The 17170-nt window shown below is 47.9% G+C and overlaps 1 protein-coding gene across 1 annotated transcript; it reads right to left on the minus strand.

Moving 5' to 3' along the window:
• Positions 1-6056: 6056 nt before the first annotated feature.
• On the minus strand, positions 6057-7295 carry LOC112183949. The gene is made up of 3 exons (XM_024322268.1): positions 7290-7295; positions 6762-6884; positions 6057-6593 (listed from the first exon to the last, which is right to left on the minus strand). The coding sequence occupies exons 1-3, from the start codon at positions 7293-7295 to the stop codon at positions 6057-6059; spliced, it is 666 nt and encodes a 221-aa protein (XP_024178036.1).
• Positions 7296-17170: the final 9875 nt, after the last annotated feature.

The following is a 17170-nucleotide window of genomic DNA, read 5'->3' on the forward strand; positions in this document are numbered from 1 at the left end:
GTCTCCGCTACGGGCAACACCGGTAGCAGAACTTCTCCCTTTCCATCTTCCAAGCGAGACAGTCTCTGCTACATGAAACACATCTAGCTGAACTTCTCCCTTTTCATCTTGCAAGTGAGACAGTCTCCGCTACGCGCAACACCATTAGCGAAACTTCTCCCTTTCCATCTTCCAGGCGAGACAGTCTCTGCTATGCGAAACACCGCTAGTGGAACTTCTCCCTTTTCATCTTCCAAGCCAGACAGTCTCCGCTACACGAAACACCACTAGCGGAACTTCTCCCTTTTCATCTTGCAAGTGAGACAGTCTCCGCTGCGCGCAGCACCGCTAGTGGAACTTCTCCCTTTCCATCTTGGAAGCTAGACAGTCTCGGCTATGCAAACATCGGTACCAGAACTTCTCCCTTTTCATCTTGCAAGCGAGACAGTCTCTGCTATGTGCAATACCACTAGCGGAACTTCTTATCTTGCAAGCAAGGCAGCCTCCGCTATGGGCAAAACAGTTAGCAGAACCACGCCAAGCTACGGGCATAACAATCTCCGTCGGGCTCAAAAGTCTCCCGACCAAGAAAGTCCCCGCGACAGTTCTATCCCCCCTCACTTTAAACGGTGCTTCCCGAGGCAACACCTCACTCTAAACAACCACCACCACGTGGTGTTGAAGTAAAGCAATGTTCCTTCGGAACAAGGGGACATGTCAACAGTCTTCGACAGGCCTGATCAGGCCCGTTGACCCCCAACGCTAGGGTATCAAAGATTGGGTTCACTTCCTAACACCCTCCGCTCAGCGCGGCTTCCCCTCAACAAACAACATACCGACCAAACGGAAGTTTATCTTAGCCGGGGAGTGGGGGACTCCCTGGGGGGCCTAGCAAGGGCCCACCCGAAAGGGTAGAAAGCGTTTGCTCAGTAAGCTCACGGTTGACAACGCACTCACGCTAATTATGCTTCTGCAAGCCTAGTGGAGGTAACGCTTCGGAACGGCTAGGCAAATCCCCAACCAAGATTGCCCTCCTTGACTAGGGACTTGGGGGACTTGTACTCACATAGGCATTTGCAAGCATAATTAGCTATGAATGAGCCACGCTCATGTCAACACCAGCGGTACCAACTACCGCCAACGGTGTGACCTAAGGAAATACCGGCAAGCAAGATACCGCTTGAGCCCCGGCTGACCGCCAGATCATCTCAGATGCGCTGCCACGCGCTGCGCCAAGATGACACCAGAAACTCCAGAAGCTGGGAACTGAAGCACTTCAGTCCCACATCGAAAGCAAAGAAGAGATCATCCTCTTCTCTACCTATAAAAGGTCCACTCCTCTCTCCTCATTAATTACGTAATAACTGATGTTCCTACTGTTACTATGTCATTATACATAAACTAACTTAGGCATCAGAGAAGAGAAGACCACCTAACGCTGTCTCCCCTCTGACGTTCTTTGTATGTTACTTGACAGGTAACGAGAGACATCTACATCTATAAGCAGCTGTCCGCCCATTGGACCCGGGTTAGTAAAGATTTGGCTACCGCCAAATCTCAAGCACTAACAGTTGGGAATACGATAAAAGGCCAGAGGGGGCTAAAGCTCAGCGTTTCTGGTTTCCCTTGAAGTTTTAATCAATAAAAGGTTGTCTGTACTTGAGGCTTGATTTTTATATTTGAATGTCATAACCGCTTCTTTGTTATCTATATCACCCTGTTTTTGTCATTGTGCTTGTTTCGTTATATGATACATTGTCTCTGTTTGCAGAGGGTTGGATACCGAAGTTGACGGACATTGAGCGACAGAGAGTGTGTCGGGTGCACTACTGTTGGACCCACAAAAGTTGTCTAGATTTAAGCGTCCTATCGTACTGGTCGTTGCTTATTCATCTGCGCCTGACCTGTGAGCCCGATAAGTTAGACTTGTCTTTGGAACTGTGCTACACTGCTGCAGTTGATGGCACACTGATGAGTTGTCCACCCCCCCTTTTGTGTAGCGGTAATTCGTACTAACAAGAGAACCAACAAAGTTTTGAAGAAAGCAATGGCTGATATCGGCGGTTTCAAAGACTACGTCAACTTTATGATTGACGAGGCAGCTGGTTTGAGCGTTTTTCATTCGCCTATCGCGTAACAATCAACACGGTCATCAAAGATGGGAAGTATTTACGTCCCGGTTTATCGTACCTCGGAGATTACGAGCTAGCTAAGAATCCTATGGTTCTAGGTCACCGACAATCACTTGAACAAACTAAAAAAAAATGCTAAACAAGGCACCGAGCCTCATTCAAGCATGACTTTGCATCACACAAAGTCACATAGACGGCCTTGCACCAAGCAAGGCCTATATAGGGCCGTGAAACTCACAAAAGTGCTTGTAATGCTCACGCCCACATGGATTTACAAATGAATGGTAGTGGGAAAGTCACAATATTTTTGGATTTTCACAAATGATAAATAAACTAACTAACTACAACATAAAAATAAGATAGATAGAAGGATGGGATGCATAGCATCAAGGGTCACCATGGAATTCAAGGTTCTCCACACAAATCTAAATTTATATGGAATGATGATGATTAATTCAAATGATGCTTCAAATGTTTTGTCGGATTTCCATTTAGCATTAAGAGGTCGAAAAGAAAGCTAAATTGATTGTCATAAAATAGTAGTCAAACCCTAAGCAAAAACAAGAAGAAGAAAGAATACTTAGTTTTTGGCGACCCTATACTAGTCTTAAACCTTATGCCTTGTTAGGGCCATAAGTGCTCAAAACTAAATGCTTTATGTTTCGACAATCGATTGTAACACACTCTAGCAACCATCACCACAAATAATAAGGTCGAAAAGAGTATTTGTGATAACAATTACCCTACCCAAAAATTCCGAATACTATTCTGACAATCATGGGTAATAATACTCAAAATTGGGTGACTTGAGAACCACAATCTAAGAAATCCAAATGGAAATAGAGATATGCAATGGGCAAATTAATTCCACCATACTTATGCCATAATCTAAATTGAAACATAAATTCCCCAATTTAATATTCCAATTCCAACACACCAAACATAGATTAAGGAGGGGAAAACCTAAACCATACATCTAGTGTGAAGAAATTAAAGCAAGAGTATACAAATCATATGAATAAACATCAATTTTATTAATTCCTCAACAAAACCATATAAAAGTAAACTTGGGTTTCAAAACCCTAAAACCATGAGAGGTCACACACAAGTATATATCAATACACATCAAACAACACCATAAGCAAGAAATAAGAGAGAGAGAGAAGAGGGAAAGAGAGGAGAAATCCATGAAATTTAAGGCAAAGCTTGTCACTAGCTATTGCCATAACTTCATGGCTTCTCTTGCTACCCTTATGAAGCCATGGTGTAGAGATGGTGGCCTAGATACCGGAAATATGTGTGTCTCCTCCTTGTGCAAGCTTACATGTGAAGAATGGGGGATGAAGAAGAGAAGAAGAGGTGAGAAGAGAGAGAAGTCCCAAATTCGGCCAAAAGGCCTAGGGTGCTGAAAAATGGGTCTTAAGCTTGTGAAATGTGTGTGCAAAGGTGCTTAAATATCCCCTTGGGTTCAAGGGTCAAAATTAGACTTGTACCCTAGGTCCAAGGGCTCAAAAACAAGTAGAAAAATGGTAAAATGAAAAGACTAAAAAAACCTAATAAAAAAATAGAGAATTAAAAGTTTAGAAAATATTTTAGAAAATATAAAGAAAATCGGAGGGCAAAAGTGTAAGTGAGTGTGTGCCTAGTGTGAACACAAATAAATATTTTAATCCACATGTGTGATGTGTGTGAGGTGTGGTTCACTATTTATTATTGTCATTACATCAATTTTGAATTTGAAATTTAAATACAAAGATGTAATACAAATGGGCTTGGGTCTTCACTTGTGTGCTTCTTTGGTCTTGGGCCTTGAACTTCTTGCTATTGGACCAAATTGTTGGTTGACCCGATGGTCAACCAGTTGACTTTTTGCTTGAATTCGCTACTTCTTTCGTCTTTTTCCTCTCTTGACCATAATTTCCTACAAATAAAGAAAACAAAGTAATAATACGAAATAATGCTTGAGTATTCGCTAATTTCAAGGTAATTAGGGCTAGAAACACACGTAAATCGTGTGTGAATCAGCAGCTAAGGTGCGGAAACAGACTGTTGATCCGCACACAAGGAAGATAACGACTGGGGACGAGGCAAAAATTTTGGCGGCTCCGCTACACTCAAATCGTGCCAAGCTGCCAAAGAAGAAGAAGGCAGGCGGCAAAAAGAAAGATGTGGTGGGTGAGGGTGAGCAAGAGAATGAAGAAGATATGGGGTTTGTTCTGGAGGTAGCGGCTGATAAGCCTCAGGAGAAGACGACACCTGCTGCCCGGGAGACAGCAGTGGCAGAGGTTGATATTGAGAGAGAGATAGAAGAACAAAAGTGGTGGCGGACAGAGGCGTGTCCAAACATGTTGGTTAGAAAGTCGTCGGTGGCACTGGTGGGGATATCAGAGGTTCACCATCCGAGGGGTCTGGTGTGCCGCAGAAGAGGAAAATTGTCGCCTCCACCATTGTACCAGATCCTTCGAAGAAGATGAGGGTTGGAGATAAGCAGGTAGCAGAAAAGCGTGTAGTGGTTGGCCGTAAGGATGTCGGGAGTCCCATGTTTGCTTCTGACAACCCTGTTATTGGGTTGGTGCAACGTGTGCCCGCCAGTCAACAAGCTTTTCTGCACAAGGTCTGTGAGCGCCTTGGCCTTGGCGGCGATGCGAGAGTTTCTCGTCCAACGGCGTCGTCAAAGTTGGAGACGTCCTTGGTTTTGATCTTGAAGGGTGCTTATAATCTCTACCTTAACCAATGCTCGGCGGAGGAGCGCAAGCTGAAAAAGAACTTCTGCAGGCACAACGTGACTTGGAGGCAGAGAGAGAGAAGAACAAATCTACTGTTGGGGACATTGCCAAACTTGTCGGTGCCCTTCTTGACGTAAAAGAGAAGTTCAAGCTTGCGGTGGATAAAACTATTGCCGATGGCATCATTATTTCGAACCTAAATGCTGAGTTAGCGACCCTGAAGAGAGAGAAGGCCGAAAGAGAAGATACCATCGCTCAACTGCAAGAGGCTCTCACTGCCAAAGAGAAAGAGTTAGCGGATTTCCAGTCTGCTAGGCAGGAAGAGGTGGCTAAGTTAGCGGAGGACGAGAAGGAGATAGTGCTCTTAGAGGCAGTTGATGCCTTTAAGCAGTCGGCGGAGTTTAAGGAGCTTTTGATGGATGCCGGCAAACAAGGTGCTGCCGCCAATTTTAAGGAGCTCAAGGATAGTGGCTATCTGAATTTTGACAAGATAATGGCTGATCAAGCCCCACCATAACCCACTCTTGACGAGAACGTTGAAGTGGGGGATATTGAGGAAGCCGAAGTTCACTGTTCCCAGGAAAGCGGCTCTTCTAATGGTAATGAGGAGGGTGGTTCTTCCAGAGAAGATGTAAGGTCTGATGGTAATCCTGAGACTCCGACGCCAACAACTAAAGCTGAAAGAAGAAGATCGGTGTTCATCATCCTGTTGAGAAACGTCGTCGTGATGATCGTATTTCAGGCTCCCCCCACGCTGGGCAAGATTAGGATATTTTGATATTAGTTTTGTCATCCCTTCTTATTGTATTGTGGCGGTTTACAGACGCCATTTGTAATCAGATTGGTACTTTTAATCAGCTTGGTTTATTTTCTTGTGTTGTGCCGGATGTTTGTCCGATAATCCCCCCTGGGATTGTGGTGGAACTATTTTTGCACGTTAATGAAACATGAAAGGGATTAAGATTGACCCGATAATTGCACATATATTGCCTTTGTCCTTTTGAGGGGCAAAGGTGTTGGCCTGGCCAGAATTGATATATATATATATATATATATATATTTTGTGCATGTGTGGGACAATGGTTTGAATAATTCCTTGTTTCATTGACGACTGGGGGGGCCCAGCTTGTTATAAAAATATGTACCCGTAGGGTAGCTTTTCTTAGCTAAACTTTGCAAAAATTAGCTAAGTGAAGATGCTCGTGGGCATGTTGCGGTGCTACTTATAGTAGTAGCGGAGATGTTGAGTGTTCCACGGATGTGTGGATGTGACGTCCTCCTTGCTTTTCAAGTAGAATGTGCCGGGGCTTACTACTTCAACGATTTGATAAGGTCTTTCCCAGGTTGGGCGAAGTGCCTTTGGAGGTAGTATGACCTCTTTCATGACCCAGTCTCCAAGTTGTAGGTTTCTGGCTTTTACACGGTTGTCGTAAAAACGCGACACCCGCTGCTTGTTCTGCAAGTTGTGTAGGTGGGCTCTGTCTTGTTTTTCCTCCAATAGGTCCTTGTCAAGATTGACGCCAGTAACATTTGTCATGGCGTCGTATCCATCAATCCTAGCTGTTGGTTGGGTTACCTCAATAGGGAGGACTGCTTCTATGCCAAACATCATGCAAAATGGAGTTTCGCCGTTGGCAGATGTTGGAATTGTTCGGATGGCCCAAAGAACTTCCGGGAGTTTTTCAGCCCACAGGCCTTTCTTGTCTTCCAACTTCTTTTTTAGCAGCTTCTTGATGATTTTGTTGGCAGATTCTACCTGGCCATTGGTTTAAGGGTATGCCACCGAGGCGAAACGCATCTTGGTGCCTAGCTTGGCGGTAAAGCCGATGAGTTCTTCGTTGTTGAATTGCGTTCCATCATCGGTGATTATTGTGTCGGGCACTCCATAACGACAGTAGATATTTTTCCATTAGAAATGCTGGACCTTAGTGGTTGTGAGGGCCGTTAATGGTTCAGCCTCAATCCATTTGCTGTCGTAATCGATGGCTACAATTATATATTTGAACTGACCTTTGGCGGTTGAGAGTTTTCGGACAATGTCCAGCCCCTACATAGCGTGAATCCAGGGTGCAATAATGATGGATAATGGCTCTTTTGGTATGTGCGGAAGGTCTGCGTACTACTGACACTTGTGACATGACCGTGATGTTTCCTTGGCGTCATCTCCCAATGTTAGCCAAAAATATCCTCGCCGCATGGTATGGTTGGCCAATGACCTAGCTCTTGAGTGATTGCCGCACTTTCTGGCGTGAATTTTTGCTAGGACCTGTTTTCCCTCTTCTGGCGTTAAGCATTTTAAGTTGGGATGTGTGAAGCCCTGGCGGTAAAGCTTGCCATTTTAAATGTTGTATCGTGTTGCCCTTCGTACCAGTCGTCTTGCTTCAACTTTGTTGGATGGTAGTGTGCCGTCTCGCTTGTAATGGAGTATTTCATCCATCCAACTTGGGCTTACCTCCATGGTGTAAATCTCCGCCAGAGTTTTGGTGATGCTGGGCTTATCGAGGGTCTCCACCCTAGTGTCGGTGGGACTCTGATGTGGTTGAGCTGTTGCCAACCGTGCCAAGGAGTCGGCTTTGGCATTCTTTTAGCGGGGTATTTGCGTGATGTTGAAGAAACTGAACTTGCCGAGCAGGGTCTTGGCGTATCCCAGGTATGCCGCCAGTTGTTTTTCTTTCACCTGAAAAATGTCGTTGACTTGATTGACTACCAGCTGTGAATCACTGAAGATATTGACATTTTTCAGTCCACAATCGATGGCCAACAATAATCGCTGTCCTTTGACACTACATCGGTGGTATATTCCGGCTGTGGTTCTGTTAGCTCTGCTATGAAATCAGCAACGGCCTGTCCCCTAATGGCAGTTCTTGACTTATAATCGATGTCGAACTCGCTGAGTTCTATTGCCCATTTGCTAAGGCGTCTTGAGTGTTCCGGACTTTGGAGAACTTGCTTTAGCGGTTGGTTTGTGAAGACATGGATTGTATGTGCTTGGAAATATTGACGCAACCTCCTAGTGGCCATTATAAGTGTTAGCGCAAGTTGCTCAAGTGGCGGGTACCTTGTTTTCGCTCCATTCATTCCTCTGCCGGCGTAGAATACCGGCAATTCTTCTGTTGCTCCCCTACAGACAATTGCGCAGCTGATGGCGGATTTGGACACTGCCAGGTAGATGTATAGTATTTTGCCTGGTATCAGAGTTGAGAGTAGCAGAACGAAGGCCAAGTATTCCTTAAGGTTCTGAAACGCTGCTTCACAATCAGGCGTCCAATCTACCACTTTGCAATGGGACCGCTTCATTGCCTTGAAAAAGGGAAGGCACTTGTCGGTTAGCCTGGAAATGAATCGGGAAAGAGCCGTTAACTTTCCCTGCAGACTCTGCCCCTCAACTTTTTTCTCTGGAGATTTCATGTTTATTACTGCTTGTACATTGTCGGGGTTAGCCTCTATTCCCCACTCACTGACTATGTACCCGAGGAACTTGCTGGCGGTTACGCCAAAGAAACATTTTTCGGGATTCAGGCGCATTCCATATGCTAGTAATATGGCAAAGATGATGCGGAGGTTGGCCACATGACCGCCAGCCTTGACGCTTTAAACAAGCATGTCGTCGACATACACCTCAATGATCTTACCCACGTGTTCTGCAAACATTGCATTCATCAACCGTCGGTATGTAGCTCCGACATTCTTGAGGCCGAAGGGCATGACGTTGTAGCAGTATAAACCCTTGTTAGTGGTGAATGTCGTACACTCCTAGTCGCCAGGGTGCATCTTTATCTGGTTGTAGCCGGAAAAAGCATCTATCATACTGAGCAGTTCATGTCCTATTGTTGCGTCAACCAATTGGTCAATGCGAGGTAGCGGGAAGCTATTCTTGGGGCAGGCCTTGATCAAACCTTTGAAGTCGACGCACATCCGCCACTTCCCGTTAGGTTTCTTTACCATCACCACGTTAGAGATCCATTGTGGATAATGAACCTGACGAATGAAGTCTATGTCAACTTGGTGACTTCTTTTTTAATGGCTCGATATCTTTCTTCGTCAAATGCTCGCCGCTTCTGCTTGACTGGGTAAAAGGATGGCTTGATGCTGAGCTTATTTTGAATTATGTCGGGAGAGATTCCAAGCATGTCGGTGTACGACCATGCAAAGACTGTAGCGTTCTCCTTGAGAAACTGGATGAGTTCGGCCACTATCTCGGGGGAGAGTTGGGCTCCTATACGCACAGTTCTCTCTGGGTGCTCATCGGAGATGCTTACAACGCGGAGCGATGTCTCTTGGTTGATGGGCTCCTTTTTGTAGTATTTCTCTTCGCCATCTCTGGGGTCATCAATTTTGTCAGTCAACTGTGGTGTATTAGCTACTGTTAAAATTTCATGGCTGCCTCTTGACCTCGACACTGTTGTTGAATAACACTCTCGTGCAATTGACTGGCTTCCCCTGATAGAGCCAGTGTCGTTAGGTGTTGGGAACTTCATGAGTAGCATGTATCCGGCTATAATACATTTCAGTTTGTTGAGAGCTGGGCGACCGATAATGGCGTTATATGAGCTGAAGCAATCTACTACAATGAACTCAGTATGTATCTCCGCCGTACATGGGACTGTTCCGATGGATAGGCACATATAATCTGACCCAGGGGTTGGGTCACGTCACCGGAGAAACTGAGTAGCTGTTTGTGGTCTTGCAAAAGTTTATTGTTGCGTTGCAATTGCTCGTAACAATTGTTGAATATGACGTTGACAGCCGACCCGCTATCCACCAGTACTCTTCCCACAGACCACTAGTCAAGGGTTGCATCTATCAGAAATGGGTCGTCATGAGGTGAATGAATCCCTCGTTCTTCTTCCTAAGAGAAAGTGATTGGGTCCTAACCAGTTTTAGCAGTTTTGGTGGACCGGTCATAACGGATGTTGAATACCTCTTTTGGGTGGTTAGAGCATTCATAACGCTTTTTTGCCCTGTGTGACAAGCTACCTATGAAAGCACAAAATCAATGGTGTTAATCCGCCGCATTGGTTCGATGTTGGCGACAACTGGAAGCGGTTGTCGGACCTTGTACTGCTCCAACCTTCCGTCGCAGTATAATGACTCAATTGGAGTCTTGAGGGCATTACAGTGGTTGGTGTTGTGGTGTTTGCACCATTGGCCGATATTTCTAGGTTTTCCTACCCTAGGGTATTTTCTTGGGGGTGGTGGTGGGATTTGATGCTTGTACTGATCATATATCTCTTCATATGACGCCGTCAAGACTGTAAAGACTTCAAACTTTTGAGCATTTGTGGCGTGCTTATTGTGATGGTTATCTCGACTGTCGCGGCGATCATTGTGAAATGATCTGCTGCCCTTGTTGTGATATTGTTGATCTTTTTTCCGCTTGTCTTGGTGGTTGCTCTGCTGCCAATCCCTTTTTTTGTCATTGCTAGGTGTGGTTATATTTGGAGTGGTGGAGGTGTTTCCTTGTTGGGACATGGTGGGCTGGGGGATTTTAAGTGGAGTTTGTGGTGGTGGTGGTGTGGCGCCATAAGTACTGTATTCAGCTTGGGCATGTAGGATTGCCTCACTCATGACGTGGTCATATGTGGCATTTGGGCAATTATAGTTGAGATGATACAGAAAACTTGCCTTGAGGAGTCCCTGCTTGAAAGCTGCTAACGCCATTGTTTTGTCAAGATCCCGACATCTTGACGTGGAGGTACGCCATCTTATGATGAATGACCTTAACAACTCATCAATACCTTAGTTGATGCTGAATAGCTGGCTGGAGTTGTGATACCCATCCGTCTTGAGGATGAATCTTGACAGAAATGCATTTGACAGAGCTGAGAATGAATCTATGAAACCTGGCGGGCATTCGAAAAACTAACTCATTGCCTTGCCATCCAACGTTTCACTAAATAGGGGGTAGAGAGTTGCGTCGTCGAATCCCTTGTTATTAGTTACTTTTTTGAACGTATCCATGTGTACAAAAGGATCTGTTGAGCCGCCAAATTTGGCTATCTTGGGCGTCTTTGCATATGTGGGTCTGACGGATTGTAGAATTCTGGTGATAAATGGACCTGGTCATGCCACAAAGAGTGGATTTTGCGCCAGTGGTAGGGTGCCAGCCTCAGCGCTAAGTAACCTTTCCTCTAGATCCCGTATTTTTTCTAGTATCAAGGTTGTAGCAACAACAGTCGGTCTAGGCACTTGTTGGGTTTGTGCTACCGTCTGTTGTCACGATGCCGGTATGTTTCTGGTTCCCCTTTGCTGACCAGCGCTGAATGAGTTATCATATTGTGGCTGTGAGTCTGCTACCTGCTCTTGTGCTAACTGCGGAGGCGGTGTCGGTCCTAAACCAGCAGTTCTGTTCGGTTTAGGGAGACACCTATTGGGATTATTGGTACCAGTGTTGCTCTTGTTCATTTGCTCGGACTGAGCCTTGCGCTTTGGGAGTGCTCACTTTGGGTTGGTCGTGCATTTGTTCCTAGTGCCTTCTTCATCTCGTCAAATTTTGACAACAACGTCGCCACCTAATTTTGGGCTTCCGCCTTCTCCTTTCTTTCCTTTTCTCGCTCTTTATTTGCATTGTGCAAATCTGCTAAAGCTATCTCCAACATAGCAGCCAGATTCCGACCTTGTGCTTGACGGCTTGTGCCGGTCGGATTTTTCACGACAGATTGTGTTGGAAGTACCTCAGCAGTGTTGATGTTTTGACCGTCCACACTGGTTAGGGTGGTGAATAACTCACGGTTGACGGTAGTTGGATTGGTAGGGTTGGCTGAGGGTTGGCAGGTTGATCTGCTTGGTCTCCAACGTCCTCGCCACTTCCGCTAGCCATGGTAGGTTAATGGGATGACTCTTAGTTCAAAGGATCCCACAGACGGCGCCAATGTTGATGTTTAGAATACCGCCATATGATGTCGGTTTCCGATAACGTGGACTCGGGTCCAATCTTCCGATATATGTGTAGTTCACGAGATCCTGCTAATCTGTCAAGAGAAATACAACGGCGTCAAGAGGGGAGACCGCTGTTGGCGATCTTCGCTCCTCCGATGCTAAAGTTAAACGATGTACTTGTACTGACAAATGTAGCAGTAAATAGTTATTGAATGTGTGTTAAGTGAAGAGAGAGGAGTGGACCTTATATAGGTGGACTAGTGACGTACCTCACTCTTGCTTTCAATGTGGGACTGATATGCCTCAGTTTGCTGAGTTTTGTCCTTTCTGCAGGTATGACTTTGGGCCACGCGTGTCGGCGCGTAGAAGCATATTTCGGCCGGGAGTTATGCTGCCCATGAAGGTTATCTTGCTGTGTTTCTAGGGATCACACAATTGGAGTCATTCTGACAAGATGACATGGTTAAGTATGAGTGCTGATTATGGTCGGCGAGTGCCATGTATGTACACACCGCTAGCGGATGTTGGGGTTGTCCTGATGGTCCACAGGACTTCCGGTAGCTTCTCCGCCCATAAACCCTTGGCATCATCGAGTTTCTTTTTGAGTAGCTTCTTGACTATCTTGTTTGTCGCTTCAACTTGTCCGTTGGTTTAGGGGTGAGCCACAGATGCAAAGCTCATCTTGGTGCCCAAATTAGCGGTGAAAGATATGATCTCCTTGTTGTTGAACTGTGCTCCATTGTTTGTTATGATGGTATAGGGGATGCTGTAGCGGCAAAAGATGTTCTTCCAGAGGAAGTGAGTTACCTTGGCGGTAGTTATTGCTGTCAGTGGTTCTGCTTCTATCCATTTGTTGTTATAATTGATGGCAACAATGATGTACTTGAACTGCCCCTTAGCGGTTGGTAATTTGCCAACTAGGTCGAGGCCCCAAGTGGAGTGAATCTATGGACCGATGATCATTGAGAGGGGCTTTGCCGGAGCATGAGAGAGGTCAGCGTATTGTTGACATTTGTGGCAAGACTTGAAGACTTCTCTGGCGTCGTCGCCGAGCGTGGGCCAAAAATACCCCTGCCAAATGGTGTGATTTTCCAGAGACCTGGCACCTGCATAATGTCCATATTCCCTGGCATATATCATTGTCAGAACGACCTTTAATTTCCCTCCTCTGGGGTCAAACACCGGAGGTTGGGATGGGTGAACCCTTGGCGGTAAAGCTTGCCATTTTGAATGTGTTAATGCTCAAGTCTGGCGGTAGCCAGCTTCTTGCTTAACGCGGGTGCGGTGGGCGGACCGCTACTCCGAGGATTAGATGACTTCCGTTTGCTGTAACACGAGAGACAGGGCGTCAGAGGGAGACCGCGCTGGGCGGTCTTCACTTCTTCGATGCCTAAGTCAGTCACTGTATACGGGCAGCAGAACAATAAATGAGTAGTAATTGCGTAATTAATGAGGAGAGAGGAGAGAACCTTTTATATGTGAGTAAGGGGTTGATCTTCTTCTTGTTTCCGATGTGGGACTGATGTGCTTCGATTCCCAGCTTCTGGAGCTTCTGATGCCATCTTGATGCGGCGCATGGCGGCGCGTCAGCGGTGATCTGGGGGCGATCCAGGGCTCGAGTAGTAGCCCGCCTGGCCGTGCCTTCACAGGTTACCCCCTTGATGAGAGTCGGTACCTCTGGCGGTACCATGAGCGTGCTCATTATAGCTAATTATGCTCGTTCTGGCACATGTAGGTACAAGTCCCCTAAGTCCCCAGTCAAGGAGGGCAATCTTGGTTGGGGAGTTGATCGGCGGTGTGAAGCGTTACTTCCGCTAGACTTGCAAAAGCATAATTAGCGTCAGTGCGTCGTCAACCATGGCTTTATTGAGCGAAAGCTTTATACCCTTTCGGGTGGGCCCCTGCTAGGCCCGCCAGGGAGTCCCCCACTCCCTAGCCAAGACGGACCTCCGGATGGTCGGCAAATTGTTTGTTGAGGGGAAGCTGTGCGGAGCAGAGGGTGTTGGGTAGCGAGCCCAATCTTAGTACCCGGGTGATGGGGGTCAACGTACCTGATCAGGGTCGTCGTAGACTGTTAACAAGTCCCCGTGTCCCGTAAGGACGATCTGACCGTAACGTCACGTGGCGGTCGTTGTCAGAGTGAGGCGTAGCCTCGGGATTCGCCGCTGGCGGATACCCCCCGCTGGATGTAGCAGGAAACAGCGTCGCGTAGACGTGTTTGGTGGTAGTTACTGAGCGGGGTTGCACCCAGCAATGCACAGGGTTTGCAAGATGGAGGGGGTGCTGCCGGCAGTGTCACGTATAGCCGAGGCTGCCTCTTGCAAATTGACACGTGGAAGTTTTCTAGCAGGGATCCGCTCATAGGAGACTTCGACGCGTCAAGCGAGAAGTTCCACTGGCGGGGTTTTCGTTCAGCAGACTTCGATACTTGAAAGATGACAAGTGAGAAGTTCCGCTAGCGGGGATCCGCTCAGCGGACTTCGACACTTGGAAGATGACAAGTGAGAAGTTCCGCTAGCGGGGTTTCGCTCAGCGGACTTCGACACTTGGAAGATGACAAGTGAGAAGTTCCGCTAGCGGGGTTTAGCTCAGCGGACTTCGACACTTGGAGGATGACAAGTGAGAAGTTCCGCTAGCGGGGTTTAGCTCAGCGGACTTCGACACTTGGAGGATGACAAGTGAGAAGTTCCGCTAGCGGGGTTTCGCTCAGCGGGATCCGCTGACGACTGGCGCCCTCATCCCAAGAGTTGTGGCTTCTACTAGACGCTTCGTCTGATGGTGGTGGACACGTGGCGAACCCCTACAGGGTTAGCATGTTGAGGCGTGCCTCCTCCGCCTAGCCGTCTCCTCGCCATTAATGTTGAGTAACGATGGGTTTCGTAACCGAGGCGACGCCTCAGTTAATCCGGATATTAACTGTAGTTGTGGGACACGTGTATGGCTGACATTTGATGTCATTTTTCAATGGACGACGTAGGACTGTCTGACGTTGACATAAAAGGGGGGAAGTTGGCATATTTGATACTCTGCTCTAAACTTTGAACTGTGCTTCGTCGTCTTCAAGCTTTTTGCTTCTGAGATCGGAGAAGAGAGTTGAGGCGATGTTGTCGAGTTTTCATACGTGGAAGAACCGACGATCTCCGACTCTGAAGACTACTGCTGACGCTGCTGTTAGAGACTCCACCGTTGAGGTTGGTATTCTGATCTATATCCCTGTTTCATTGAATGCCTGTCATGGCGATTTTTTTGTTTTGTTTTGTTTTTTTTTGGGTTTTGGGTGTTCTTGTGATATGTTCTTCGTTGACGTTCCGTGAGGGTGTGAGTGGGTTTGGGGATGGGTTGCTGTAATTGACAGAATTGGGGTTTTTAGGGATTTTCTAGATGGTCGAATCTGGGTTTGAGTGCGTTTGTTCTTGTTTTGGTATTTTTCTGGGTTGTGTTGTTGATGTTCTTGGGCAATGACTGATAGGGATAAGTTAGATCTTGTGTGAGCTAACTAATTTGGGTTTTAGGGTTGTTGGGATGGCTGACGTCATAGAGATTTCGAGCAGTAAGGATTCCGGATCTGAAGTGTCGTTCAGCGCGGCGGATAGAAATTTTATTGACTCGTTGCGTCCGTCTACCTGTGCAGGAACCTCACTGCCAGAACCGATAGAGGTCGAGCCACTGCAGACCATTCCGTGGGACGAAGTTATGGGTCGTGCATCGCGTCCGGAGAGTTCTAGGGCGGGGGAGGCTGCTGCTGCCCACACTTTGCATGAAGAGCGCCTAGAAAGTAATAGTGCAGCCAGTGGCTCCACTGGTGGGGGAGGCATAGAGGGGGAGGATACCGAGTCGGCGTAGGTGTTTGAGGACGGCACCCCCGTTGACGAGGCGGGGGGCAGGATGACCGCTGTTGCCGTCAACCAGCTGAAGCGGGCGTTCCGGTTGCCCGGCGTGGTGAAGCTGCGTCAGCCGACGGTAGAGGAGAAAGCCTCAATCCTGCCAGCGGGCCACGCCACGGTGCACGAGACTATATTCCGCGAGGGAGTGACATTCCCGCTGGTGCCCAACCTACAGATCCTGGTATGCGAGTTCGGCCTCGCCTTTGGGCAAGTGTGCCCCAACTTGTGGCGGTTGTTGCTGGCGCTGAACTCGCTGTGGCGGTCGTCTGGTTACGAAGGACCGACCGTGGCGGAGGTATTGCACTTCTACGAACTGGTGTATGTGAAGCGCCGGGGTTGTAGAGGGCAAGTAAACCTCAGTCGTCGCTAAGGAGTGCCCAAGCTGATCGAGAACCTGAGGGACTCAATGTCATACTGGCGGGGTTCCTTCTGTATTGCCACGGCGGGGTGGGAGTATCAAGCGGGGTCTAACGAGGGGGAGCCGACGTTTAGAATTAAGTCGCAGTTTCAGCCTATCCGAGGTTGTTTGCCGTTTTCGCTGAACACGACCGGCGGGGTTTCCGTGTTTTCCCTTTTTTTTGTTTTTTTGTTTTTTTTTGCTCTGTACTGATAATGACTTGTTCTGTGCAGCGGGGTTGCGGTACAACCTGACTCGTGAGGAAGAGTGCCGCGTAGCACGCATCAGGGGTTGTTGGCGGAATCGCAACTTACTGGACTTCCGTCTCCTTACCGGGTGGGAGCTATTCGTAGCTCAACAACTAACGCGTGCCGTCGGTAAGTACTCTCCGCTGCACCACACCTTTTGTGAAGTTGCCTCATGCTGACTGGCTTGCCATTATATATTTTTTGTAGAGACTCCACCGGGAAACAAGGCGAGCCGTGACGCTTTCAAGAAAGCAATGGACCGCGCTGAAATAGACAACTTCCTCGAGGCCATGTATGCTTCCGGGCTGGCGGTGCAGAAAACGGTGGTAGACCCCGATACGCTGGTGCTGAACCCGTCAGATGTTCCCGTGGTGCTGCCAATGCCGCACCACTCTCATCTTGGTGGTGACTGGCTGCCCTCTGTTCAGGCGGGGACCAGCGCGGTGAGCGAGACGGCTCCGCGGAAGGAGAGAGCGCTGGCGATACGGCGCGGGGTACCGAAGAAAGTGGTGCGCCCAACGGAGGGTGTCACCATAGCGGGGTTGGAGCGGTCGACGGGGGGTGCGAGGGCTACCGCTGCTGGAGGTACGCGGACCCTTCAGTGAAAACGCCATCAACCCGACTCGGGCGGGGAAGAGGAAGAGGTGGAGGTCACCAGGGCCCGCGAGCAGCCGAAGAAGTTAAGGCAGGCTCCGCCCGAGGCTCCCGCTGATGTGGCTACAGCGGTGGGTACGAGCGGCTTGGACTCATTTGCCGCTTAAACCGAGTTCCTCAACGACGGTGAACGGGAGTTCCTGTATCACCTCTGCGAGCGGTTGGGGTTCGACTGCTTGGAGGGGATTGTTCGGTCGACCTCCGTCAGCTAATCGCCCTTCAGCACAGCCTTTGGGCACGTCGCCGTTGGGCTTCATGAGATGTTCTAGGC

This window comes from Rosa chinensis, chromosome 2, assembly GCF_002994745.2.
Source record: "Rosa chinensis cultivar Old Blush chromosome 2, RchiOBHm-V2, whole genome shotgun sequence".
NCBI lineage: Eukaryota > Viridiplantae > Streptophyta > Magnoliopsida > Rosales > Rosaceae > Rosa > Rosa chinensis.